Source organism: Molothrus ater, chromosome 28, assembly GCF_012460135.2.
Source record: "Molothrus ater isolate BHLD 08-10-18 breed brown headed cowbird chromosome 28, BPBGC_Mater_1.1, whole genome shotgun sequence".
NCBI classification, from domain to species: Eukaryota; Metazoa; Chordata; class Aves; order Passeriformes; family Icteridae; genus Molothrus; species Molothrus ater.
Genome location: NC_050505.2, coordinates 3,127,334 through 3,151,879, shown reverse-complemented (window position 1 = coordinate 3,151,879; position 24,546 = coordinate 3,127,334). Strand labels below are relative to the sequence as shown.

General features: G+C 57.6%; 3 protein-coding genes across 3 annotated transcripts in view; 1 reads left to right on the top strand and 2 right to left on the bottom strand.

Moving 5' to 3' along the window:
• The window catches only part of ADAM9 (ADAM metallopeptidase domain 9), a 28,181-nt gene extending 24,910 nt beyond the window's left edge, over nucleotides 1–3,271 (bottom strand). Inside the window, exon 1 of the mRNA XM_036396557.2 lies at nucleotides 3,118–3,271. Coding sequence (XP_036252450.1) covers nucleotides 3,118–3,223 — 106 coding nt within the window. The 5' untranslated portion in view covers nucleotides 3,224–3,271. The remainder of the gene's footprint in view (nucleotides 1–3,117) is intronic.
• A 1,404-nt stretch (nucleotides 3,272–4,675) lies between these two features.
• Nucleotides 4,676–5,853, top strand: TM2D2 (TM2 domain containing 2). Its single transcript, XM_036396823.2, has 4 exons — nucleotides 4,676–4,900; nucleotides 4,974–5,061; nucleotides 5,134–5,249; nucleotides 5,363–5,853. The coding sequence occupies exons 1-4, from the start codon at nucleotides 4,713–4,715 to the stop codon at nucleotides 5,574–5,576; spliced, it is 606 nt and encodes a 201-aa protein (XP_036252716.1). The 5' UTR covers nucleotides 4,676–4,712; the 3' UTR covers nucleotides 5,577–5,853.
• A 769-nt stretch (nucleotides 5,854–6,622) lies between these two features.
• PLEKHA2 (pleckstrin homology domain containing A2) lies at nucleotides 6,623–20,801 on the bottom strand. Its single transcript, XM_036396822.2, has 12 exons — nucleotides 20,676–20,801; nucleotides 17,776–17,939; nucleotides 16,734–16,790; nucleotides 15,355–15,403; nucleotides 15,139–15,236; nucleotides 12,738–12,884; nucleotides 10,598–10,732; nucleotides 10,426–10,494; nucleotides 10,236–10,306; nucleotides 9,794–9,857; nucleotides 9,290–9,367; nucleotides 6,623–9,191 (listed from the first exon to the last, which is right to left on the bottom strand). Exons 2-12 carry the CDS (start codon nucleotides 17,914–17,916, stop codon nucleotides 8,850–8,852), a joined length of 1,251 nt encoding a protein of 416 aa, XP_036252715.1. The 5' UTR covers nucleotides 17,917–17,939; nucleotides 20,676–20,801; the 3' UTR covers nucleotides 6,623–8,849.
• Nucleotides 20,802–24,546: the final 3,745 nt, after the last annotated feature.

Here is a 24,546-nt window from a genome sequence, read left to right as displayed (position 1 = left end):
CTTCCATGACCTGGCTTACTTACATATGTCCTTCAAAACAACAGAACCACTGCTGGAGGATTTCTCCAGGCAATGACACACCAGGAAAAGCTTTTTTTTTGGTGCACTTGGCTTTTGCACTAAGGTCACAGCTGAAGTAGGATTTACTTTTTGGACTACTGCAAGCAAAAACCTCCTTCACTTTCACTATGCAAATATTATCCAAGTCCACTTAAAAATGTTTAGAGGTTTATAAAAAACACAAAGATAACAAGTCTTCTTCTAAATGTAGGAATGTTTTCTGTCGAGCCAGCAATTCCAGCTCCTCCCAAACCTCAAACACCAAAGAGTGCCTCAGTGGTGCTTCATCTTCAAAACACCTGGGAACATCTGGCCAGCTGTTCCTCCACAGGCACCACTCCTTGGGACTTTTCTTTCCACCCCTCCCTCCCCTGCTCTCACTCTTTAGACCTGCTGGGTTCTCCTGCTGTGCTGGTGCAGGAAGAGATGACCAATTATCATGGCACGAGCAGCAAATTCCTCTGGATGTATTGCTCACCTGGAATATTTGGATAACATTAAACCTGGCCAGAGCAGCTCATTAAGTTTCCTCTGGTATTTCACTGGGGATGTTGGATGTTGATCAGGTTACGGAGCTCTTCCACAGAAATATTTCCTAGAAAACTCTTACACCCCTTGCTGAAATCCAGACCTATGCTGTAAGTGTTTCCTGTCTAGACTCTCCCCATTCCTTCTGCCCTTCCTAAAGCCTAACTTGTCTGCAAGACAACAGCTCCCCTTGTTCTACAAAAAGGACTGTCACACGTGTCCACCGGTACTGTCACAACATCCTCTGCACCTCGGAGCCTTCTCAAAGGAGAAGCAGGGTAAAGCTCAGCTATCTGCAGCAAAATGAACCTTCCTGGGGGTCACTGGCCCTGAGTCACTCCCTTCCACCCACGACAGGGTGCCCATGCATGGGCTGAGCACACTGGGCCCACTCACTTCCTCCCCATCTTACCAGCTCTGCTTGCTCAGCTGCCTCCGTGGGAAGCTTCTCTTTGGAGACACCACTGGCTTTACATCTGGCCACCAAAGGGAACTGTGAAATGCACATTCTTACCTTTTTTAATATATTTAGCTTGTGAAATAATAATGATCATGCAGAAACTCTAAAGCCACGATCCTAATTTCTTTTTTCCAAAAGCAAGGCATTACAAGAGGCAACGTTAGCTACACTGAAATGTCTTTCCTCTCTTTCCTTTTCACATGGAGGAAATAACCACAAACCCACTCTTTGCTGAATGATTGTCCCAGATTTGTTGCAATATGGGTGAGGCAGTGCTGTGTTTTCTGCGATCTGAACAAAAGAATTATCTTAACCAAACACCCTATCTCCCCAGAAATTTAAACCCAAGCATTTAGACACTTCAGGAATTGTGGTCAAGCCTGGCTGGAACATCCTGGTGTGTGTATGACACCAAGTATCATGAAAGAGATGGAGTAGCACAAAGCAGCCTCTGCCTGTGAATTTTTTTTTAATCCATATAATCAAATCTTGAAGGCTTCTATGGACACCAACAGGAGAGGAAAAGCCATACACACAAATCCCTTAAGGCTACACACCACTATGTGATTATGGTCATTCAGGAATTTTCAGATAATAGTCTCTGGTAACACTCCACTCCTGCCTTACATCCCTATGTGTGTCAAAAGCACTTACATTATAACCCAAGAGCTGGAGGTTTCTACCCTCTCCTTCATGCTCACACTCAGGCAAGGGAGGTTTATTATATTTCATGGAAGGTTTGGCATTAATAGCTGGGACAAAGAGTTCCAAAGGCAAAGAGGAACACCACCATCCACCATCAGAAATGGCAGTCTTTATTTCTTACAGGCAGGAGCAAAAATCTTATTCCTAAAATACCAAGCACCCACTGGAAGCACAAGCACCTCAGAGATGCATAATTCCAGACATCACTCCTGGGCCTCCAGTCAGGCAGCTCCCAATGTGCTGCACCAGCTCTCAAAGCCGACTTTCACCTCACACAGCTCACACACCCTCCAGCAACAACTCAGCAAGCGAGAGGAAGAGATTCCAGCACAGAATCCGTCAGGGAGAGGCACACACCACATAAGCACTGTCCTCAGCACAAAGCATCAGTACCAAGTTGTATATTCCTCAGTTGGGAAGACCTGACTATAAAAACATGCATTAATGACAAACACAAAAGTTATACATAGTGCACGAGTCCCTTCAGGAAGGGGAAACAACGACAGAGGAGACATTTCTGCCTGTCATGTATGTACAGCCTGGAAGCAGCACCATAAGAGCCCATAAACAGAACCAATTCAATTCATAAACAATCCCTAAGGACAGCTCGGGGCCAAGTCCTTTAGAGCCACACAGAACGATGGCACTGAGTCCTGCCCTCCCTCCCTCCCTGGGGACAGCAGCCTGGGCAGCTTTGCCCCATACCTGAGCTCCTGGATGGCCAAGGCCACCTGCACTGACCGGGCAGCCCCACATCTCGGGGCTTTGCTGGGGTGCAAGAGCCGGGCAGAGCCCCTGGGAGCATGGAGGAGCAAAGAGCCGCGGGACACCTGTGAGCTCGGGCAGGTGTGCTGGGACCCGAGGCCACCACCGGGATCAGCTCCCCACGTGGAGCTCCGTGGGCCCGGCACCACAGCTTCGTTATCCCGGGATCAGCTCCCTGTCTGGAGCTCCGTGGGCCCAACACCAGAGCCCCACTGTTCGGGATCAGCCCGGAGCTCCATGGGCCCGACACCGGAGCCCCGCGGTCCCGCCGTGCCCTCCGCAGCATCCCTGAGCACTGGCGAGGCTGGGCAGGGCACAGGTGGTGCTGGCATCCACAGACCCGCCTGCTGCGGGTGGCACCGGCCACCCCCGGGAGCCGCCGCGGGGCACACGGGGCCAGCGGGCAGCACCCCCGCTCTGGCCAGGCTGTGGGGGGCTGGCTCTGCCCCACCGGACCCCTTCGAGGGTAGGGGAAGGGTGACAAGGGGGTGCCCGACCCTCCGGAGGGGACGGGGAAAGGGGAATGGGGCTGTCCGGGAAAGGGAATGGGGGCCGAGCGGGCTGCGGGCGGCAGGCCCGGCCCGGCCCCGCGCACTCACCCGCGGGCTGCCCGGGCGCGGCCGGCGGCGGCAGGAGGAAGATGAGGAAGATGAGGAGGCGACAGAGGCAGCTCCAGGCCCGGGCCATGGCACCCCCTGGCCACATCGCCCCTCCCGTGGGGCGCTGGGTCCGGCCGGCGGCCCCGCGGCCTTATGGAGCCGGGCCGGGGCCTGCGCTGCACCGCCCCGGGGCGGAGCCGTGTGCCCGACCGACCGCCCCGGGCCCGGCCGACCGCCCGCCCCACGGCTCGGCACGGCCCGGCACCGCCCCGGAACCCAGCACGGACCCGGGCATCGGCACCGCCCGGGCACGGCCCCGGGACTGAGCACGGACCTGGGCATCGGCACCGCCCGGGCATGGCCCAGCACGGAGCTGGGCATCGGCACCGCCCGGGTACGGCCCCGGGACTGAGCACGGACCGTGGAATATCCTGAGCTGGAAAGGATCATCAATTCCGACTCCCGGCCCTGCACAGATACCCCAACAACCCCACCCTGTTCATCCTTGGAAACGTTGTCCAAACCCTCCTAGAGCTCTGGCAGCCTCGGGGCTGGGGCCCTTCCCTCGGGAGCCTGTTCAGTGCCCCATCAGCCCTCTAGGGAAAGAACCTTTTCATAATGTGTTGGAAGCACATGAGAACACACCGTGTCAGCACCTGGCTGGGCAATACCACAGGTACAGGTGAGCACGAGAAATTCCCCAGAATGAGAAGGCATCCCAGGCTTTGCCCTCCTCTACAAGCACCAAGCATACTGCCCTGTTCCACCAGTCAACCGTGGACAACCTGCCAGGGCAACTTCAGAGCTCTGCATCATCCTCCAGAAAAATCAGGAACAAACACCTGACAAACCCATCATATTAGGAGCAAGTAATGGCAAAGCGGAGTCAATTTACTGGGGGAAAGAGCACAAATACACCCTGTCCTAGGCTGCCTCCCGTTCTCACAGGGCGGGCTGGCACTGGGGAAAGCCGCGCAGCACAACGGCCAGCTCGGACGGAATGAGTCGCTGAGCCGCCGCGCTGCCCGTTACCGGCAACGCAGACCCCTGAGAGCCCTTCTCCGGTGCGAAGGGTGTCCGCTCTTCGGGTGAGCGCGGCGGGCGCCCACCGAGGGAGGGGTCCCGGGGTCCCCGAGTCCCGGCTGGGCCCAGTTTGAGCCGGTTTCGCCCCGGCCGGGCCCCGTTTGAGCCAGTTAGGCCCCGGTCGGGCTAAGTTTGAGCCGGTTCCACCCCGGGATTCGGTCCCGAGCGCCGCGCGCGGCGACACCAGCGCCCCGCCCCTCGCCTTCGCCCATTGGCCGCCAGGCCCCTCGGCAGCCAATCAGCTCCTCGTCCGGCGCGCACTCCCTCCGCCACGCCCTTCGCTGCCGCTTCCGCAGCTTTTTCCGCTTCTCTCGGACCAGCTGCGAGCGGCGGGCGCCCATTGGCTGCGTGAGCGGGGCGGCGGGTGCCCATTGGCTGCGGGAGCGGGGCGGCGGGCGCCCATTGGCTGCGGGAGCGGACCGGCGGGCGCCCATTGGCTGCGGGAGCGGACCGGCGGCGCCCACTGGCTGCGGGCGGTGCGGCCCGAGGCCGAGCGGGGCGGCGGTGCCGCCATGGCGCCGCCCGTGGGGTACGCGCTGCTGTGCGGGCAGGCCGCGCTCCTGCTCGGGAACCTGCTGCTGCTGCACGGCCGCGGCCTCCCGGGCAACGACACCGAGCCCCGGGAGATGCCGCCGGGGCCGCCCGCCGCCGCCTGGGCTTACAGCGATCCGCGGGCGCCGCTCGTCCTCTGCACCTACCTGTGAGCACCGGGCCGGGGCGGGAGCGGGAGCGCGGCCTCCCGGGCTCCCTCACCAGCCTCTCCTTCCCCGCAGCCCCGATGAGTTCGTGGAGTGCGAGGAGCCGGTGGACCACGGCGGGAACGCCACGGCACAGCAGGAGCTGGGCCACGGCTGCGTGAAGGTGAGGGCGGGGCGGGGGCGGCCCCGGTGCCCCCCGGGCCCCGGTGAGCGCTGAGCGCTGCCCCCGCCGCAGTTCGGCGGCCAGGCCCACGGCGAGGTGGATCACACGCGAGTGCAGTGCCGGGCGCTGGACGGCATCGAGTGCGCCGAGCCGCGGAGCTTCCTGCGGGGCAGCCGGCCCTGCGTCAAGTAGGAGAGTCCCTGTCCCCTCCCGCAGCCACCGGACCGAGCCCCCCCGGGAGCACGGCTGGTCCGGCGGGGAGCGCTGACACTCGCTGACCCCGCCGCATCTTCTCCCGCAGGTACACCGGCCACTACTTCATCACCACTCTGCTCTACTCCTTCTTCCTGGGCTGCTTCGGAGTGGATCGGTTCTGCCTGGGCCACACCGGCACCGCCGTGGGGAAGCTGCTGACCCTGGGGGGCCTGGGCATCTGGTGGTTTGTGGATCTGATTCTGCTCATCACCGGGGGGCTGATGCCCAGTGATGGCAGCAACTGGTGCACGGTGTACTGAGGAGGGGCAGGGCTGGCCCCAGCTGCAGCCCCTGGGCGCCTCTGCTCGCTCCCAGCACCAGCCTGGCACAAACTGGACTTACAGGACTGTAACTCAGGGTGCACAGTTACTCTTGATAATGACTCTGTACCAACCTTGGACACAAAGTTGTTCAGGATATATTTTGCTTGTTTAAGATAATCTGGCTTCCCACTGCAAATAGTGACAGCTTCAGAAATCAGAGCTTGCAAACACAGGGGGTCAAACAAACAATAAAATCTGGAAGAAGCTGACTGCACCTACTTTGGGGATTAGTAGATCACAGCCACACAGAGATGAAGGCCATGGGGTCATGGGCCATCTGACAACTGGGAGCTGGGAAAGGGCCAGAGGTGCCATGGGGCAGCTCCTGTGTGGGTGCCAGGCACCCTTTGGGTGCTCCAGCCCCAGCACAGGGCACCTGCAGCACACAAAGGGTGCAAGAAACTCACACCCGAAAGAGGAAGCCCCACCAGCTGCAGGTTAAAAACTTACCAAGCTGAATAAAATGGGAAAAGGAAGCTGCAACAAGTCCCAGCCAGAGCCAGACACAAAATCTGTGTATGCAAATGTCCAGTCATATTTGAGATAAAACAGCAAACACATGCTCCCAGTTTGGCAGCTTCAGCTGGGGCGGGGGCAGGGGGAAGCTTTGTCCTGAAAATGCTATTCCTCAGCAGAACAACAGGGCTGGAAAGTCCATGGAGGGGGAAAAAGTTCTGCAGTGACCCAGAAAGAAAAACAAAAAACAATCCCATGTGCAAAGGCCCGCTATCATTAACAGCTCCAATGCCTCCAGCTCCCCACTGCCAGCTCACAGCAGGACCTTGGTCCAGCAGCTTCCCTCCTCCCCGAGGAACATTTGGGACCTTGGTCCAGAAGGAATTGTGATGTCCCTGCCCTCACCATGCACTTGTGAGCATGGGGAGCAGCCAGCAGTGCTCCTGGGCTCTCCCCAGCTGCTGCCCTGTCCCCCCACCCTGGTGGGGACAGCATTACCCAAAACACACAGTGCACATGGACATAACTGGGATTTCCTTCTTTATTTAAAAACAGGGGAGAAAGGGCATTGCAGCATGTACAGGCGAGGGGTGGGAAGCAGGGAGCCCCCACCCCGGGAGTCACAAGCACTGCCCCAGCCCTAAGAGCACTTGGAATCCCCAGCCAGCACTTCCAGAAACATCTGGAACCACGTGGGAATAGCAAACCCTTCTCTCCCACCGCTCTGCCCCCCACAAGGCACCCCAAATCTGCACCACACCCAGCAAAGCCCCACAGCATAGGAGGGAGCAGCCCTGGGGGGATGCCAGGAGCAAACACAGAGCTGAGGGGAAACCAGTTTGCTTTAAAATAACCACAAAGCTCCATCGAGCTCTGGCTGCACCCACCCAGCCCTCTGGAACAGGAGGGAAATCCCTCCCTCCCAACAGCATCTGTGCTCTGGACAGCCCTGGAGCCCAGCTGAGCTCCACACTTGTTAGAACCTCACCTTCAGCTTCTCTGCTGTCCTGGGGATGCAGGAGGGTGGGAACCAGCAAGAGGAATGTTGCAATATTGCTGGTAGTTTCTGCTCCTGGATAATTACCTGAATTGTGCAACAAGCCTCTGCTTTACCTTCCCAGGCCTGAGGAAACTGTGCAATTATCAAGCACCAGGAATACTCAGGAGTCTGTGGTTCCAAGGCCTTGCACAAAAGAACCATCGTCCCTCTGCATTCCCTGCTCTCCAAAACTGAGATCAGAACGCTGCAACTCTCTGATGGATGGGCTTGCCAAACTACTAAAACATTCCTGAAACAGTGTTAGGAGCCAAACAGCAAGTCAGCCTAAAAAAATGAAAGTTTCAAACTCTAGTGCAAATAAAGCAAAAAGGAGCAGAAAAAGGAACAGCAGGATCTAGGTAGCTACAAATAAATAACATTAACACTCGCCCCTGTACCGTTCGCATCGATTCCCACTCATTTTCATGGTGTCTGTGTTCTTCAGCACACAATCCCCTTTGAGACTCTCTTCCCCCTCAACTTGGGGGACCCCATTCCTGCCTCCCCCAGCAGCAGGGAGGTACCTGTGCTGTGCCCATCCCACAGCAGCCCCACGGGGACCGAGGCAGGAAGGTACAACTGGCATCACATTGAGGTCAGTCAGGCTAATCAAGGCTCAGGCACAGCTGTCAAACAGCTGAAGGCCCCAAAAGGGCTGGGACAAACCAGATGTTCTGCTCCTGGGGAACACACTGGGCTGAGCTTGCAGAGCAGAGGACGTGCCACAGCCAGGGAAGTGAAAGGGGAGCTGAGTTCTCGCTCGGCACGCGGGGATTGCACACACTCGTGGGGTGAAGGAATCAGATCTCTGCCAAGGGAACACCTGGATTTTCTACACACTATTTATCACACCTACAGGAGCTCATCTGGTTATGGAAATGACGATTCACATTGCTCTAGAAACTCCTGCTGCTTTCCATCTCGGGCAGGCAGTGGGGGACTTGGCTGGACAAGTCTGCCCAGCTCCATCAGGGCTGGTTTTCTTTGCTTTTTACTAAAAGCCCTTCACCATCTGGCACAGCTACCTGTGCCTGCCCAGGTGTGTGTAGTGCAAAACCAACATCACACCTGAGGATGCTCCCACCTGGGAGCCACTGTTGCTCTGGCTCATGCTCAGGAAGTACCAAAAGCCTTTGGAGGGGTTGAGCACCTGCCCAGGCTGGGGTTCAGCAGAAGCCACAGGTATAAAAAGACATAATTAAAAGCCGACAGATTGCTGATAAACCCTTGTGTGGGCAGTGGGAAGATCCGGTCTCTGAGGGGATTAAGTCACTGTAAGGGGAAGCTGCAGTGAGTCCCCTGTGTGGGCAGCTGCAAGCTGGTGGCTCCCAGCTCTGCCCTGGGGAATCCGAGCAGCAGAAAAGGGGAGAGAAACATTTGACAAACACAAGAAAGGCCACACTCCCCGTCATGCCTTCAAAACCTCCTGCCACTTCCTCCAGACCTGGTTTGTGGGGGAAACAATGCAATTGCTGAAGATGTCCCCTTGTACAGGCCCCCAGCACCTCCTGCCCTGCACAGCGAGCGCCAGAAGCACCTTCCAAGACATGGAACCACCGGGGGCCAGGCTTGGGCAGGAGCAGCCAGGGAGCCCACGCCCCGCAGAGCACCAGGACGTGGGTGCAGACAGATCCTGCATCACAGGGAAGGCTGTGCTGGAGGAAAGGGGGCACTTTGTGCGTCCCAAACAGACCCTGGGGAGGCTTGGTCCCTGCTCAGACATCAGAGGTCCGGATGCTTTCATCATCCAGGTCGAAGGCGAACGGCTTCTCCTTGAGGGGCTGCGGCTCGGAGCGGTGCCGCAGGCGCGTGCCGGGCCCGGCCTGGCGCTCCGTCAGCGCTGGCACCAACACCGAGGAGTCCCTGAGCGGGGCTGGCAGCGCCCCCAGCCCCGGCTGCTGCCCCTCGGCCCGCGGCACCGGCGTCCAGGGCTGCCAGGAGCTCGTGGAGGGCGCCCTGCACGAGGATCGCCGCTCCTCCGCCGACGGCCGCAGCTGTGAGGGGCCCGCGGAGCCGCCGGGCCTGGCCACGGAGGTGGATCTCATAAAGGACATCTCCTGCAGGGACAGGGCAGATAATCCGCTGAGTAAATATCTTGCACGTTGGTAAAATCTCCATTTGACAGTAAAGGGGAAATTGAAAGTCTGTCACCTACCCTGGGGCGGGTTTTCAGGGCCTGCACGGCGGCTGTGATTGCCCGGATCCAGCTGTGCATCTCCTCAGGGCTGTCTGCCTGCAAACACAGCAGCCCCAGTGAGGTTCAGCTGTCCTGGCACTGCCAAAGTTCAGCTCTGCTCCCACAAACAGCCCCTATTATAAATAATCCCAAGGGAGAAGGGCATATCCCACAGTTCTCCCTCAGACTCATGTGTTACAGCCCCATCTGCTCATGTTCACTCATTTCTTGAGAGCTGAACTTTCTGCCCCAAAAATTATCCTGGCCTCAGCTGCTCACCTGGATGTAAAAGGTCCTGGAGCTCGTTATGATTTCCCACAAAAAGCCTCTATTATAAATAATCCCAAGGGAGAAGGGAATCCCCCACAGTTCTCCCTCACACTCATGTGTTACAGCCCCATCTGCTCGTGTTCACTGGTGTTCACTCATTTCTTGAGAGCTGAACTTTCTGCCCCAAAAATTATCCTGGCCTCAGCTGCTCACCTGGATGTAAAAGGTCCTGGAGCTCGTTATGATTTCAAAAAGGTTGTCTCGCATAAGGAGGTCACTAGAAACAGTGAGAAAGAGACAGTCACACCCCAGCAGCCATCGTGGACAGAAAAACACCTGTATTTATCTTCAAATCTGGAGTGTGCCAGGGAGGAACATATTGAAGGCAAACCTTGGATCTCATTGGGATCTTTTTAGCCTTCTCTATTCTTTAGTTTAGTTTTAGTATAGCAGAATAGAATGGAATGGAATAAAATAGAATAGATTAATAAATTAGCCTTCTAAGAACATGGAATCAGATTCATTTCCTTCCTTCTCAGACAGGGGACCCTGAAAACACCCCACATGAGCAGCTGGAGCAGCCCAAGCTCCCTCTGGCTGCTCTGGCCTGAGCCAGCCTGGGGCCAGGGCAGGGAAACAGGGGTGGGAGCATTACCCAGACTTGACCAGGCACTCGTGGGTCTTGCAAACATCTTTCAAGAGAATCGAACGCAAAGGCTCCTTGTCCTGCAGAGGTGAGAGGAGACAGTGCTGGGCTTGGCTGGCCCCAGGGTGGGCATGTGCCCCCCCAAGAGGAGGAGGAGGAGGTGCCAGAGCCCTGCTGGGGTCCTGGGAGAGCTGCTCACCTGCTCACACTTGTAGTAACTGATGGAAAACTCATCCAGAACAAAGTACCGCCGCTTCCAGCTCTTCCTCTGGAAAAGAGCAGGAGATTGGGTGCTCATTCCTGCCGCTCTCTGTGGAGGTCCTGCAGGCAGAGCACCCCCAGAGCAGCCCCAGCCCATGCCTGGCACTCACCACGTTGCCCTGCTTGACACAGAAGCCGCTCTTGAGCGGGGCTGGCCCGGCAGGGGGCTTGGTGGCCGAGGGGGGGATGTAGCTCTGCGAGCGCCTCAGCAGAGGGTGTGTGCCCACCTCGCTGCCCTCCCCGTCCTGCAGAGGGAGAACACAGCCCCTGTCAGCAGGGAGGCAGCCCAGGACAGCCAGCTGCAGGGAAAAGCCACCTGACACAAGCCCCGAGTGAAGAGTGCGAGCCAAGGGCTCGTGGAAGCGCTGAACATGGGCAGGGAATGAGCCCAGAGCTGATGTTCTCTCATTGTGTGCAGCTCCCTGGTGCTATTCCCCCTCTTGCAACCATGTGTTAAAAACCAGGAATCAGAAGGGCTGCAGAGACGCAATTTGAGGGCTGAAGGTAATCCCCTGCAGCAGGGGAGTTTACAGAGCCCACCTGCCTGGCTCATCCTGCACAAAGAGGTGACTCAACAGCATCACTGAAGGTATGAGGAGAACAAGAACCACCAGACAAACACAAGTTGGAAAGGAATGCTTTAGAGAAGGCAATATACCACAGGAATAAATTGCTCAGAAAAGCCATCAAGTCTCTGATTCTTATTTTCAGAGCCAAGTTCTCCCACAGATACTTGGGTGTTAGGAGCTCAGGAAGGGAAGCTGTGCCTCCTCTGGCCCCAGGCTGTCCCTCCCAAGTGCAGTGCTCAGTGCTGTGAGCACAAAGGGGCTGTGGTCACGACCACGTGCCCAGCACCCAGCCCTGGCTCCCCTGAGCACATCCCAGTGCACCCCAAAGGCCAGACCCACCCCAGGAGCACTGGGATCCCAGTGCACCCCAAAGGCCAGACCCACCCCAGGAGCACTGGGATCCCAGCGCACCCCAAAGGCCAGACCCACCCCAGGAGCACTGGGGCACTGGGATCCCAGCGCACCCCAAAGGCCAGACCCACCCCAGGAGCACTGGGGCACTGGGATCCCAGCGCACCCCAAAGGCCAGACCCACCCCAGCAGCGCCCTCCCTTCCCCCCAGCAGCACAGAGGATGGCTGAGATGAAACATCTTCTGCACTCAGCTTCTTCCCCATCCCTCAGAGCCCTTCCTCCCTGGGCTGAGGTTTGAGCATTGCCATGGCAGCCGCTGCCAGCCTTATATGGCCCCACAGCAGGGACTGCGGTTTGGGTGAACCTGCCTGCCCAGCACCTTCCACAGCTGCTTACGTGTCCCCGGGACACACCAGCAGCTTTTTGTCTGCCTCAAAGTGCTGCCCAGCCCTGCAGAGAGCAGTGCAGCACAGCTGCAGCACCACGATGGGGATGCCACCCCACCCCGAGCCAGTGCCAGTTCTGTTGGGCATTGCACAGGGGGTTTCCAGAGCAGAGGTGGGGACACTCCTGCAGCCAGGAGTGTCACACGCCCCAAGGCTGGGGTGATGCTCCTGAGCGTGGGACTCCCCTCTGCAGTCCTGCAGCAGCACAGCCAGGAAACCACAGACACACCCAGGAAGCTGCAGCAGGGGAATGGCCATTTCACACGGGGGGGGGGGGGGGGGGAAGCAGCAAGAGCACGGAAATATTCTGGCAGCTGATGCACCACCTCCAAAAAACCCCTCTGCACCCCACAGCCCTCCCTACACCGCTGCACCCTGCCTAACCCTGTGGCCAGGGAAGTTAAGAGCATCCGCCAGCAGAAACTGCTGCAATGACCTAAGTCTCCACTCTATTTTTAGTGCTGCCACTGATAAGAGTTGAAGTGAGACCCAGAGCTGGACAAGTGCCCGAACATGGGAGATACTGATGGCCACGTGCACGCCCAGCTGCGTGCCAGGGAAGGGATGCAGAGCCACAGCAAGAGGTGCCACCAGCCCTGGGACAGTCCCTGTGGCTGCTGTGGTGGGACACCAGACACAGGGCTCCTCTGCCCTGGGTACCTAAACAGGATTTGCACCCAAGACACGTGGGTGGGTGGATGGTGATGGCCAGGAAGCCGAGCAGATTCATGACCTTCTCCTCCTCACACCCCCTCATCTCATCAGACTTCAGAGTGAGAAAAAGCAGAGGTGTTCAGGGTGCTGAGAGCAGCCATTCATACCTGCAGAGGAAAGGGCTTGCAGGCACGCTGTTTCCAGGAATGAAACTGCAAACCAGCTCACCTGGTTGATGGAGATGGGCGTGTGGACCACCACCCCCCCAACAATCTCAGTTTTGTAGGCCACCTGGGTCTTCCTCTCCTGGGCCTGGGGCACCACTGGAGGCTTTGTGATTTCTGTGGCCGGTGGGACACTGCCACCCTTTGGCACCTGTGGGAGAAAGGAAGGGATGAGGGGCACAGGGTGACCATGCTGGGCACCCCATCTCTGCCCAGTGCAGCCACATCCCTTCAGAAAACAACTCCTGGCCAAGCATCCCAGGGTGTGGAACCCCCTGGGCACAGGGTGACCATGCTGGGCACCCCATCTCTGCCTAATGCAGCCACATCCCTTCAGAAAACAACTCCTGGCCCAGCACCCCAGTTAGGGAGGGTGTGGAACCCCCTGGGCAGCAGGAGACACCCAGAGGAGAGATGAGAGGAGCTCAGTGATTAAAGCATCCCTTCACAGGCGCCTGTGATTCGCCTCTGCAGCTCAGTGAGTTTGTGGGACACTTGCTCCTTTAATTGTCCCCGCTCCATTTACAGCCAGGCTTAATGAGGAGCTGGGGCAGGCTAACGAGGCTGAGCCAGGCACTGCTGTGACCCCAGAGCTGGCTGTGCCCCCCCTGCGTGGCCCCACACCCCTGGGCAGAGGCTGGGCTGCAGCAACGCAGCTCCCAGCACTGCCATCCTCCCCTCTCCCTTCCCTGCTCCTTCCCTTGGACAGAAAGGGCAGTTTCCAATAAGTTTAGTTAGTAAAAAGCAAAGAAAGCAAAGGCAGTTTAGTAAAAAGCAATGAAAACCAGCTTCCCCCTTCCCATCCCTGCACTTCAGCTGCCCTAATGCCACCCCTCACTGCCTTCCCCCAGAGCAGGGCAGAGTGACAGCAGCACCACATCCCTGGCTTTCCCAGCCAGCCAGGGCCAGCTCCTCCCTGAAGGGCTGGACGAGCCGGTTGGCCAGCTGGGACACAGCCAGAGTGGGGAAGGGCTGGCCGAAATCAGGCCATGGAAAGCACCACGGCTTCTTGCAGAAGCAGAAGGTGCATCTCATTATCGTGCTGTCAGCCCAGCTCTGCCAGCCTGGCAGAATCCCCCTGGCCCAGAGGCAGCGACCCTGGAGGACACTGCTGACAGTACAGCCAGACACAGAGCCCAGGCAGGCTCTGGCTACAGCTCTGGAGATGGAGTCTGTGGCCAAGAAAGAGAAGGCACGAGCCAGAGCTGTGTGGCAGCTGCAGGTGCAAAGGTTGTCACACTTAATGTATTTGCAGACAAAGAAAGAAAATACAAGCCGGGCCTGATCTTGCAGATGAGTTTCCCAGAGACTACACCATGGCACTCCAGGGATTTTAAAGAAAAAACCCATGGATAGGCCCCAATCAAACTGTTTACATGACTTTTCCTTACATTTAGTTTACACACCCTAAACAACACGCATCAGTGCATGACCTAATAAAACTCTGCTCATGTTATGCATTGGCCCTACTGTTGTATTCACAGGCCCTCTGAACAGAGAGAAGCTGTGAGACAAGCAGAGAAGAAGGAAAACACAATTCTGATCTTGCTTGCTGTGCCAAAGTAGAATGCAATGTGGAGATTGTTTGCCCAAAGCGAGGATGTTCTGTTCCCTTGGCCTGTCAGGGCCAGGTGTGTGTGTGTGTGTGGGGGACTGTCACAGGACAGCCACGAGAGAATGAGAGTGTGAGCAGTGTGAGCAGTTGTGAGCAAGAGTGAGTGCAGGGCAGATTCAGTACTTAGTATAGTATAATAAAGTCATTAATGAGCCTTCTCTCCCCTTCGTTGGAGTCACCTTTGATTTACAATACCCTGCTGCTCACTGCAGGTGAGCCCCAGAAGAAGCCCCTTCAGCAGAAGCCCCCAGCCCTTTCCCAGAGACCCCTGTCCAGGCAGAATCCATCCTGGAGCTCCCAGCCCATGCCCTGGCTGTGCCCAGGAGGGAGCAGGGCACATCCCACGCTGCCAGGAGCAGCAGGCACCGGGTCAGTGCCCATCAGCTCACGGCCCTGTGAGCACAGCAGCACAGCACAGGAGATGGCAGATGAAGCCCTCTGGATGCAGGCACAGCCTGCCTCGCCGTGCCCCACAGTGATTCGCTGCCTCATCACAAGAGCCAGCATTCCAGGGAGAATAAAAACGGAATAAATAAGTTACTGAAGCACAATAAAGCCAGCCTTTGACGGGCACAGTGAGGCCAGATCCCAGCCAGCAGGAGCAACGGGAGGAGGAGGAGGAGGAGGAGGAGGAGGGCCTGGATGGCTCCCACAGGACCTTCCTGGGGCACAGCTGCTGTCCCCCACAGCTGGGCTGGGAGGGTGAAGGAAGAGGCACAAGCAAACCTCAGCCATAAGGATCCCTGGGGATGGTGGAGGGAACAACTGAGAGGAGCATGAAGTAACCTACCGTGATCTTACTGGCCCTGTTCAGTGCCTCCACCCAGTCCTGCAGGTCCTTTTGGTCACTGGCTTGCAAGAAATAGCGCTGGGAGAGAGCGTTGATAACTGCCAGAGGAGGAAGGGCAAGGAGAGAAGGATTCAGAAGGGTTCATGGGGCACCCACACTGCAGCTTCCCGTGGGAGGCTGTCCCCCCACTGAGCCCACCAAACCCCACTCACTCACCAAAGCAGAACGGAGTTTTAGGCTTCTGTTTTGGGGTGGCAATGCTAACCTGTGACGGAGCAAATCAGGGAGAAAAATTAGAGATAACAGCACGTGCTAGTGGCGGGCAGAAAAGCTGGGAGTGTCCACCCACCCACCCTGCTCCTGAGCAGGACCCCAGACACACGAGGGCAGCTGGAGCTGCAGCACAGCTGTGCCAGCTGAAGGGAACTGGCCCGTGTCAGAGCACATGCAGCACAGGGTGCTGGCTCCCAGGGGAAGGTCAGCACTGAGCCAGGACTTCCATCCCCTGCATCCCCTCAGGCACTGGCTGAGCTGCACAGCAGAGGACAGAAAGCTTTCAAAGGACCTGAAAACATCCATTCTCCTGGATTAACACAGTCACTCTCATCAGCAATTAAGAGAATTGAGGGATAATAGTGGGGGTTTTTCCCTGAAGAGTAGGAATCGTTTATATAAGAATAATATTCCTTGAGGCTCCACAAACAACATTCATGGAGTATTTATTCTGACAGTCCTCCTCCTTCAAAGCCAGTCCATAATGCTTTAAATATGTTTTCTCAAGCAAACCTCCCTTTTTCTGGTGTATTTACTGTTGGTAGTTCCAGCCACTGACAGAACCCAACCCCGCAGTTTGTGACCAAATGCTGTCCTGCAGCAATTTTCATTTAAACTAAAACCTATGTAATTTGTGAGGCTCTTTCCAAAATGGGGAAGGCTCAGCCTCCCAGCATTGCTTCATCTGCGCTTAATTTATAAATCATGATTCAGCAGGAACAGGAAGATCTGTCCAAGGCTATATCCAGCTCCAGGATAAAGCAGCCACCAGCCCCACACTCCCCCACCAGCAGCTGAGGGGCCACTTGCAGGAGGAGGAGGAGGAGGATGGTGGCAGCTCCACTCTCCACACACAGCCACAGCTCTGCCTCATTGCACTGCTCCTGCCTTCCCAAGGAGACTGGGTAACCCCCTTGAGACACACAGGTGACTTTCCAGAAGGTCTGATCCTTCAGGGCACTGCCCTCTGAGCAAGGGGAGAGCTCCTGGAGCACTGCTCAGCTGATTGCCCTGCTCACACCAACACCACGCTGCTGTCCCCACTCAGCCCTGGCCACCCCCTGGCCTTCCTCACAGCAGAGCAGTTCCTCTTCCTCCTGCAGCCCAGCCTTGCACCCTGTCCCGTGCCACTCCAGGATCTTTGTGCTGGGGGGTCCCTCCCTGCTCCCCACAGCCCTGCTCAGCTTCATCCCAGGGAGATGGAGCCCAGGCAGGACCAGCAGCTGGCCTTGGGTGCTTCCCATTGCCTCTCCTGGGAATGGCACAGGGATAAGGGGAAATCAGGGAGCACTCACCTTCCCTGTGCCCCACCCCAACATTACCTTGGAGATGTAGGTCAGCTGCAGAGATCCGACAGCACCCGCTCCGATGGCCAGGTTCTGCAACGCACAGGGGAGCAGTGGGAGGTAAATGACAGGGAGAAGGTGGCAGGGGCAATCCAGCCTGTCGTTTGTGCCCTTGGGCTCAGGCAGCAGCTGCCTCCCTCAGCCACTTCCCTGTCCTGCACCTGCTTCAGCCCAGACCCCTCCGCAGTGGGAGCAGCCCTGCTGTGCTCCTTGGGACAGTTCTGGAAACCACAGAGGGCACAGAAGAGCTGGAGCCTGGTCATGAGAGACACTGACACAGCAGGCGGGGGCCTGGGGAGACCTGGGGTGATGCCTGCTCCAGGGGGGTGGGATGTGTAGGAGCATTGGGGGGCAGGACGGTGGGGATGGACGGAGATGAGAGATCTCTGCAGCCAGGTGGGGAATTTGGGGTTTATTGCAAAGGGCCAAGGGCAGGGCCCTGCTGGGAGCTGCCAGGCACAGCTCAGAGCAGGCCTGAGAGAAGAGAGGGGGAGAGAGGATGAGAGGGTGAGAGAGTAAGAGAGGCAAGAGAGCAAAAGCATAAGAGAGTAAAAGGGGATGAGAGTGAGGTTCCCGTTCCAATACCATAAATCTTCTTCTGTGTTGAATATTCTGATTCTCACTAACCAATCTACTACAAGATACAAATCCTATAGCATTTCCATACAGCCTATAAGAATCATTACATTACCATACTGTGTTACATTTTAAACCTTAAAAACTCCTCTTTAGACCCTTTGTGCTAAGCTGGCAGGGTCTGCTCTGACTTTTGGACTTGTCTGCAAGTAAAGAGTCTTGTTCCATCAAAAGGGGATTACCTTCAGCCAGCCACACCATTGTTTTCCAGTTGTTCAGTAACTAAAAGATCTCAAATCTTGCTTTAATTTCAATCTCGCTTATAGTTTCTATATCCTCAAAATCATTTGCCAGACAATCACATTTATAAGGCTTTCCTGTTTCATCTTCCCCAACAGGGATGTGCCCACAGACCCACTGCCAGCTTTAGGGACATGCCCACCTGAGGATTGTCCATGTACCACAAGAGGTGGTTGGCCTGGGTGTCCAGGATGAAATACCTCCGCAGAAACTTGCCACAGGTCTCATTTTCCTCAATGTCCAGGAAGCCACAGATCCGGTTCTGTCGGTCCAGGTACGGCATGCCGGGCTCCTTCTGGCATCACCCTGTGATGGATGGGGGCAGGCAGGGGCAGGTGGGTGCCCTGCTCCCCAGGGAGCTGCCCCCTCATCCGTGGCACCCAACCTGTCCCAGGTGTTCCAGGATGCCAGCACAGCCACTCAGCCACAGCTCTTGTGATGGATGAGGGCAGGCAGGGGCAGGTGGGTGCTCTGCCCCCACATCCACAGCACCCAACGTGTCCCAGGTGTTCCCGGATGCCAGCACAGCCACTCAGCCACAGCTGAGCTCTCTGGAGGGAGATGGGAGGGACAACGTCCAACCCACCACTGCCAGCCCCCAGAGCCACCAAACCCCATGAGCGAGGCCAGAGCAGCCACAAAGGATCTGCCACGAGACACCAGATCCCTGAGAGCTGTGGTGAGCAATGATCCCAAAGCAGAGTGCTGGAGAGAGCCTGAGCACACTCCCAGGAAACGGGGAACAATCTGCAACTCCAGCAGAAAATCCCTGCAGCCAGGATGTCGAGTCAGCAGGGAAAACAATGACCCATCCCAGCAGGGCCACGCTGTGTCCCCGGCTCTGCCAGGGGCATGGACCCTGCCCAGCACTGCCCCTCACCCTGGAGGGATCCTTCAAGGCCCCTGGGCTGCTGTAGGAGCACCATCATCACTCCCAGCCCTGTGTGGGGAGCAGAACCAGCACCAAGGGGCCAGGGGAGGCAGGATGGGTCCCCCTGCCCAGGGCACAGGGTGGAGGGCAGGGATGAGAGCAGCCGTTACCCAAAGGATGTGAGTGAACCCAGTGTGGTTTGTCTGGCAGGAGAGTGAGTGGTGATCACGCAGGTGCCAGAAGCAGAGCTACACAAATAAAAGAACTCATGCAGCAAAAGGAGGAAATACTATTTTTGAGCTGCAGTGGAGTGGGGCCCGGGGAGGTGAGGGTTGTGCAAGAGCTGGGGTGCAGCTGCGAAGGTAGAGGAGACAGAAAAGGAGTCAACCTGCTGTGAGGATCTCAGTCTACCACCAACATTTCAGAGATGGGTATCTTGGCTCACGGGGACCATGCTGCTGCAGGGGGAGAGATTGTTTTAGACCAACGACAGTGCCCTGGCACAAGGGTTTCTGTGGGCACTTCAAGGCTCACTGCTCTTTTGTGGGGTTATTTTTGTGGTGGGGAAGCACATGGAAAACCAATCCCTAGGTACCTTCAACCATACCAACACGTTCAGAGCAAACCTCATAAACCCTTCCTTCTGCTGACAGCAAAGGTCTAGGGATTTCTGCTTAGGAGGTGGATGAGGAAGGAGCAGAATGTGCCACAGGCAGCACAGAGATGAGCCCCCAGCCCCATGGGACACCTCTTGGGGGTCTCCATGTCCTCCCACCACCATCCTGCATTACAAACTCATCCCTCCTGTGCACACTGACCTTCAGGCTGCACTTGGAGATGCCCAAAGCTGTGAGCAGAGGAGATTGGGATTGCCCCACACTCTGCACCAAGTCAGCCAAGTTCCTGTCCCCTTGCATCCCACCGACCACAGAACACAAATGGTCTCTCTTGGGAGCCACCAAAGAACTGCACTTTTCCATAAGAAAATGATAAAAGTAGCATCTCCAGCCGTGCTAAGGAAATCCAGGAGAGTCAGAAAATGCTCAGTTTCCTAGTGAAGCCTATCAGAGACTTCCAGGACTCTTCCCTACCTCTGAAGCAACTGACTTGCCAGCTTTTTAAATCACAATATCCCACCACAAAAAGCATCCCTTTCCTGACTCTGTGAATAACAAGGCAAGCAATTGGGCTGCAGAAGAAGATTTACAGCAACACCACCCCCTTGCCTGCCTGGGCCAAAGGGAAGTGCTCCCCAGGGAGAGGCAGGAGGTGCAGGGCACTGTCCGTGCAGCACCCAAGGGTGGCTCAGAGGCCTCGTGTGCAGCCACCCAGCCAGACTTTCCGGGAAGCACCTCAGGATGCCCTGCACGGTCACGGCTGCCCGTGCCCTGCTCTGTCCCGGCACAGCAGCAGAAAAACCCCGGTGCCATGGGGGAGCCGGCATTTGGAGCATCGCAGCCGCGCTGCCGGGAAGCATCGCCTCGGCACCTCCCTCCACAGCAGCCGGCGCACCTGTGGGCAGCCACAGCGTCCTTCTCGTCCTCTCTCACACCTGGATGAGCCTCCCTCCGTTCCAGGAGGACTGGGACGTGCCCGGTGCCCCGCAGCGGCTGCAGCAGCGCTTCCTCTCACCTGCGCTTGCAGAGGAGCTCCCACGCGGCCGCGTCTGTCCCGACCCACGAGACAGACGCCCAGCAACTCGCTCCTACTAATGGCAGATCTTTGCCTTCATGAAACTATCAGCCTGCCGGGAGGAAGGCTGCATACAGCTCTTCATCTGCCGCAAAGATTCGGAGAACACACACAGAGTAGCTGCAAATCCCCGCCACCAGCCTGCCTCCAACCCCACGGGCTTCGGGCGAGGATTCGGTGCCCGCAGCATTCCCGGAGCTCCCACGGGGCAGAGCCGCCCTCGCTGCCCCCATCGAGCCGCTGGCACCGGGAGGGCTCCGCTCCAGCCCCGGCACGGATGGTGCAGCTGCAGGAACCGGAGCCTCCGCCAGGGACAGGGGGACCAGCGCTGTCCGGAGCCGCGGGGCGCGGACCCTGCAGCCCGGGGGGCTCGGGGGCAGGGAGAGGGAGGGGAGGGGACATTGAGGGCTCCCAGCCCGGCCCGTGGGGTCTCTGGAGGCGGCTCGGTGGCCACGCGTGTCCCCCCGGGTGTCACTTACCCCGCGGCGTCCCTGGGCTGCGCGCCCCGGGCGGGCGGGGGGCGGCGGGCGCTGCGAGGAGGACAGGAGGACGGACGGACAGACGGACGGACGGCCGGGAGGCGGAGGGGGTGTGCCCCTGGCTCCGCCGTCGCTTCTTTCCGGGTTAATTACGTCTGTCATTAGCAAACCCGGCCCCGGATGTGAGTGCGGGGCGCGGGGCGGCTCCGCGGGGCGGGGGGGGTCGGTGTCCGTCTGTCCGTCCCATCGCCGTCTGTCCGCCTCCCTCCCGCGGCTCCGGGGGCTCCGCCGGTGGGAGGGCTGGGGGCAGCGCGGTGCCCTCCCGGTGCCCGCCTGTTGCGGGTCCTCTGCATCCCCCGGGCGGGGAATTCACCCCATTCCCGGTGAATCCCCCCAGACCCGGCACAAAACAACTCGGGCGGTGCTCGAGGCCGGCACTGACAGAGATGAGCCGCCCCCTTGGCGATTCCTGCAAGAGCATCTCTTGGGGAAGCTGCTGCCGGGTGGATTTGGGAGCAGGAAACACCCGCTGCCCCCGGGGAAGCCCCACTTTCTCTCCGAAACTCCATCTGGCCCCGATGCACTTTCTCCCGGCGCGATCTTGGTGCAGCAGAAGATTTACAGCAAAACCAAGGCAGCGCGGGGATCTCGCTCACGGACACGCGCAGCCCCTGTCCGTGCCACGCCAGTCCCACTGCTGCCTTCTCCCGGCATCCTGGAGGCCCCGAGCCCTCCCTCTCTCCCCTTCCCTCCCTTTGCAAACACGAAACTGTTTCAGGGTTTTCGCAGCGAGGCTCCTCTCGCAGCCCCTGTGCCGGAGCCCACAGGGCAGCGCTGCGTTCCGGGCACGGTCACACGGCAGCGACTCACAGCGCTGCTCTCCCTTCGTTCCGAGAGCCTGGCCGCTCTCCCAGACTCTCCAATGCGTTTTTGTGCTGTAACGTGTGTGGGGGTGCAAGCCCCTGGCGCTCACTGAGATACCCCATCGGCAGATGAGGGAAGCCCGGGGCAGGGAACGTCTCTGCCACGGGATCTTTGGAGATTCCACCAGCAGCCAGAGCCCCGTGCAGTGGAGCCGTGATATTTTCTGAAAAATCCTTTCCTTAGGATTTATTCCCCCGAGAAGCTGAGAGGCCTCAGGAGCAAAATGTAACCAATGGTTATCTGCTGCTGTGGAATGCAACAGGTGCATCTGGGATTGCTCTCATGTGGATGTTTCTAATTAATGGCCAATCACAGCCCAACTGCCTCAGACTTTCTGTCTGAGCCACAAGCCTTTGTTATCATTTTTTCTTTTTCTATTCTTAGCCAGCCTTCTGATGAAATCCTTTCTTCTATTCTTTTAGTATAGTTTTAATGTAATATATATCATAAAATAATAAATCAGCCTTCTGAAACATGGAGTCAGATCCTCATCCCTTCCCTCATCTGAAAACCCCTGTGAACACCCTCACACACCGAACCAGCTCCATTCCGTGCTTTCTCTCGCGGTTTTGCTTTCCCTGGCAAGGAGAGGCTGCGGACGCGGTTCTCTCTCTCTCTCTCACAGCGTTTATTGGACCGGCGGCGCTGGGACCCTCCCTTGGAGCATCCCGCCCGTCCCTAGGCTAGAGCAGGAGCAGCGGGAGCTCAGAGCCAGCCCAGCAGCATCGTCCCGGCCAGGGCCGTGGCCAGGAGCCCGCCGGGGGGAGGCAGGGCGGTTCCCCCGCCGTTCCGGGAGCCCCGAGCCGCCGGCCCGTTGCAGTCGTCGCTGAAGCAGCAGCGCACGGTGGCCCCGCCGGAGCCGCCGCGCCGAGCCTGGTCACAGAAGGACTTGTAGGAGCAGGATTTAATGATGCTGTCTGCAAGGAAAGGCGCGGGGACAGAGGGTCAGGCGCTGCCGGGAACCCGGCTTAGAGCGGCACAGGAGAAGGGACCCCTCAGTGCAGCACGGAATTAACGCATCTCCCTCCTCCCCACAAGCAGAAGCCACCTCCTGCTCCGCCTCATGTCCCCCTGCTTCTCCTCACCCTCTGGTTCTCAGCCCCTCTGATCCTCTCCAAGACCCTCTTGTTCCCTCCAAGACCTTCTGGCCCTCTCCAAGATCCTCTTGTTCCCTCCAAGACCTTCTGGCCCCCTTCAAGACCCTCTGGTCTCCTTCAAGACCCTCTGGCCCTCTCCAAGATCCTCTTGTTCCTTCCAAGACCCTCTGGCCCTCTCCAAGATCCTCTTGTTCCCTCCAAGACCTTCTGGCCCCCTTCAAGATGCTCTGGCCCCCTTCAAGATCCTCTGATCCCCTTCAAGACCCTCTTGTTCCCTCCAAGACCCTCTGGTCCCCTCCAAGACCTTCTGGGCCCGTCCAAGACCCTCTGGACCCCTCCAAGACCCTCTGGGCCCGTCCAAGACCCTCTTGTTCCCTCCAAGACCCTCTGGTCCCCTTCAAGACCCTCTGGCCCTCCTCAAGACCCTCTGGCCCCCTTCAAGATCCTCTTGTTCCCTCCAAGACCCTCTGGTCCCCTCCAAGACCTTCTGGCCCCCTTCAAGATGCTCTGGTCCCCTTCCAGACCCTCTGGCCCTCTCCAAGATCCTCTGCCCCCCTCCAAGACCCTCTGGTCCCCTCTGAGACCCTCTGGTGCTCCCCCCTTTCCCCCCTTTCCCCCCAGGCCCCCCAGCCCAGGCGCTCACTGGGTGCAGTGATGGTGGAGCAGGCGTCGGCGTACTGGGGGCAGCTGTGGGATCCCTGCTGGTTGCAGTCGTTCTCGTTGGACGCCACGCATTTGTGGCATTTCAGAGCTTTGCCTGGGTGAAGATGAGGAGGAGGAGTGAGGGTGAGAGCAATGCACCATCCCAGAGCCCCCAGTGCCCCCGACAATCACACACAGCCCAGGGACTGGGGGGGTCACAGGTGAGGGTTGGCACCAGACAGAGCCAAGCCACGAGCAGGAGCTACCATACCATAGCAGGATGCAGGATGGGGCACCTATGCACAAATTTTAATTTAAAATTTATTCATTTATAATTATTATTATAATAATTAATTTTAAAAATCCGTCCACAAAATTAATGCAAAACTCTTCCAAGTGTGACTCAAAACGATGAGAGCTGAACCTGGCAGGTGAGCTCTGCCAAGTCCTTGCCCTGCAAAGACTCCCTGCGAGTCCTGGAATTCCTTTCACCGCAAAAATAGGTAGACATAACATTTAAAAACCATCCTAGATCTTTGTCTTCTTGTGCCAGATTTCATTTTAATAAGTTTTTTTTTTTTGGGGGGGGGGAAGAAGGGAGAATCCATCCAACCTGTGGGAGCAGCTCCCTGAAATCAGGAAATTCAGCCTGGGGACAAGGAGGGTGACAGGCAGATGCAGGAGGGACAAACCATCTCCAGATTGTCCTTTAAGGAGCCCACAGGCAGGTTAGATAGCAGCCAGCCCTGTGACCCCTCAAATCATACACACACCCCAGAAAAACCCGGACCTGAAGATGCTGCTCCTGCCTGAAATGAGGGAATTTTGATTTTGACGGGGCTGGATGAGGCAGCGCTGGGGCTGAGGCTGGAGCTCGGCCCTTGCTGACAGAGCAGAGCCCTCTCGTGGCAGCGGGGCCGGAGCTTCCACCTCCATCCCAGGGAGAAAACCCGGGAATGGTGGGGCCAAAATTGGGATTTCATGGGGTCAGGGGCCAGTAAACACCTTCCATTAACCCACAACGACCCAGCCTCTGCTGCTGGGCTGTGTTTGTGTCACCTTCGCTGTTCCTCACTGCCTCTCATCTGCCCTGAGCTATAAGTACAGTCGTGTTCTGTCGCTATGATATTTTTTGATAAAAAATCTTCTTTGCCCAGGATTTTTCTCCTGAGAATGTAAACAATAATTATCTGATTGTTTGGAATGTG

What these genes read in the sequence shown, in the direction of transcription:
- TM2D2 (XM_036396823.2), top strand. Translation starts at nt 4,713, where the DNA reads ATGGCGCCGCCCGTGGGGTACGCGCTGCTGTGCGGGCAGGCCGCGCTC. An exon ending in TGGGCCACGGCTGCGTGAAG is followed by an intron (nt 5,062 to 5,133) that starts GTGAGGGCGGGG and finishes CCCCCGCCGCAG; the next exon opens with TTCGGCGGCCAGGCCCACGG. An exon ending in GGCAGCCGGCCCTGCGTCAA is followed by an intron (nt 5,250 to 5,362) that starts GTAGGAGAGTCC and finishes CTTCTCCCGCAG; the next exon opens with GTACACCGGCCACTACTTCA.
- PLEKHA2 (XM_036396822.2), bottom strand. Translation starts at nt 17,916, where the DNA reads ATGCCGTACCTGGACCGACAGAACCGGATCTGTGGCTTCCTGGACATT. An exon ending in GGTACATGGACAATCCTCAG is followed by an intron (nt 16,791 to 17,775) that starts GTGGGCATGTCC and finishes TGTGCGTTGCAG; the next exon opens with AACCTGGCCATCGGAGCGGG. An exon ending in CCCTGAAAACCCGCCCCAGG is followed by an intron (nt 9,192 to 9,289) that starts GTAGGTGACAGA and finishes CTGTCCCTGCAG; the next exon opens with GAGATGTCCTTTATGAGATC.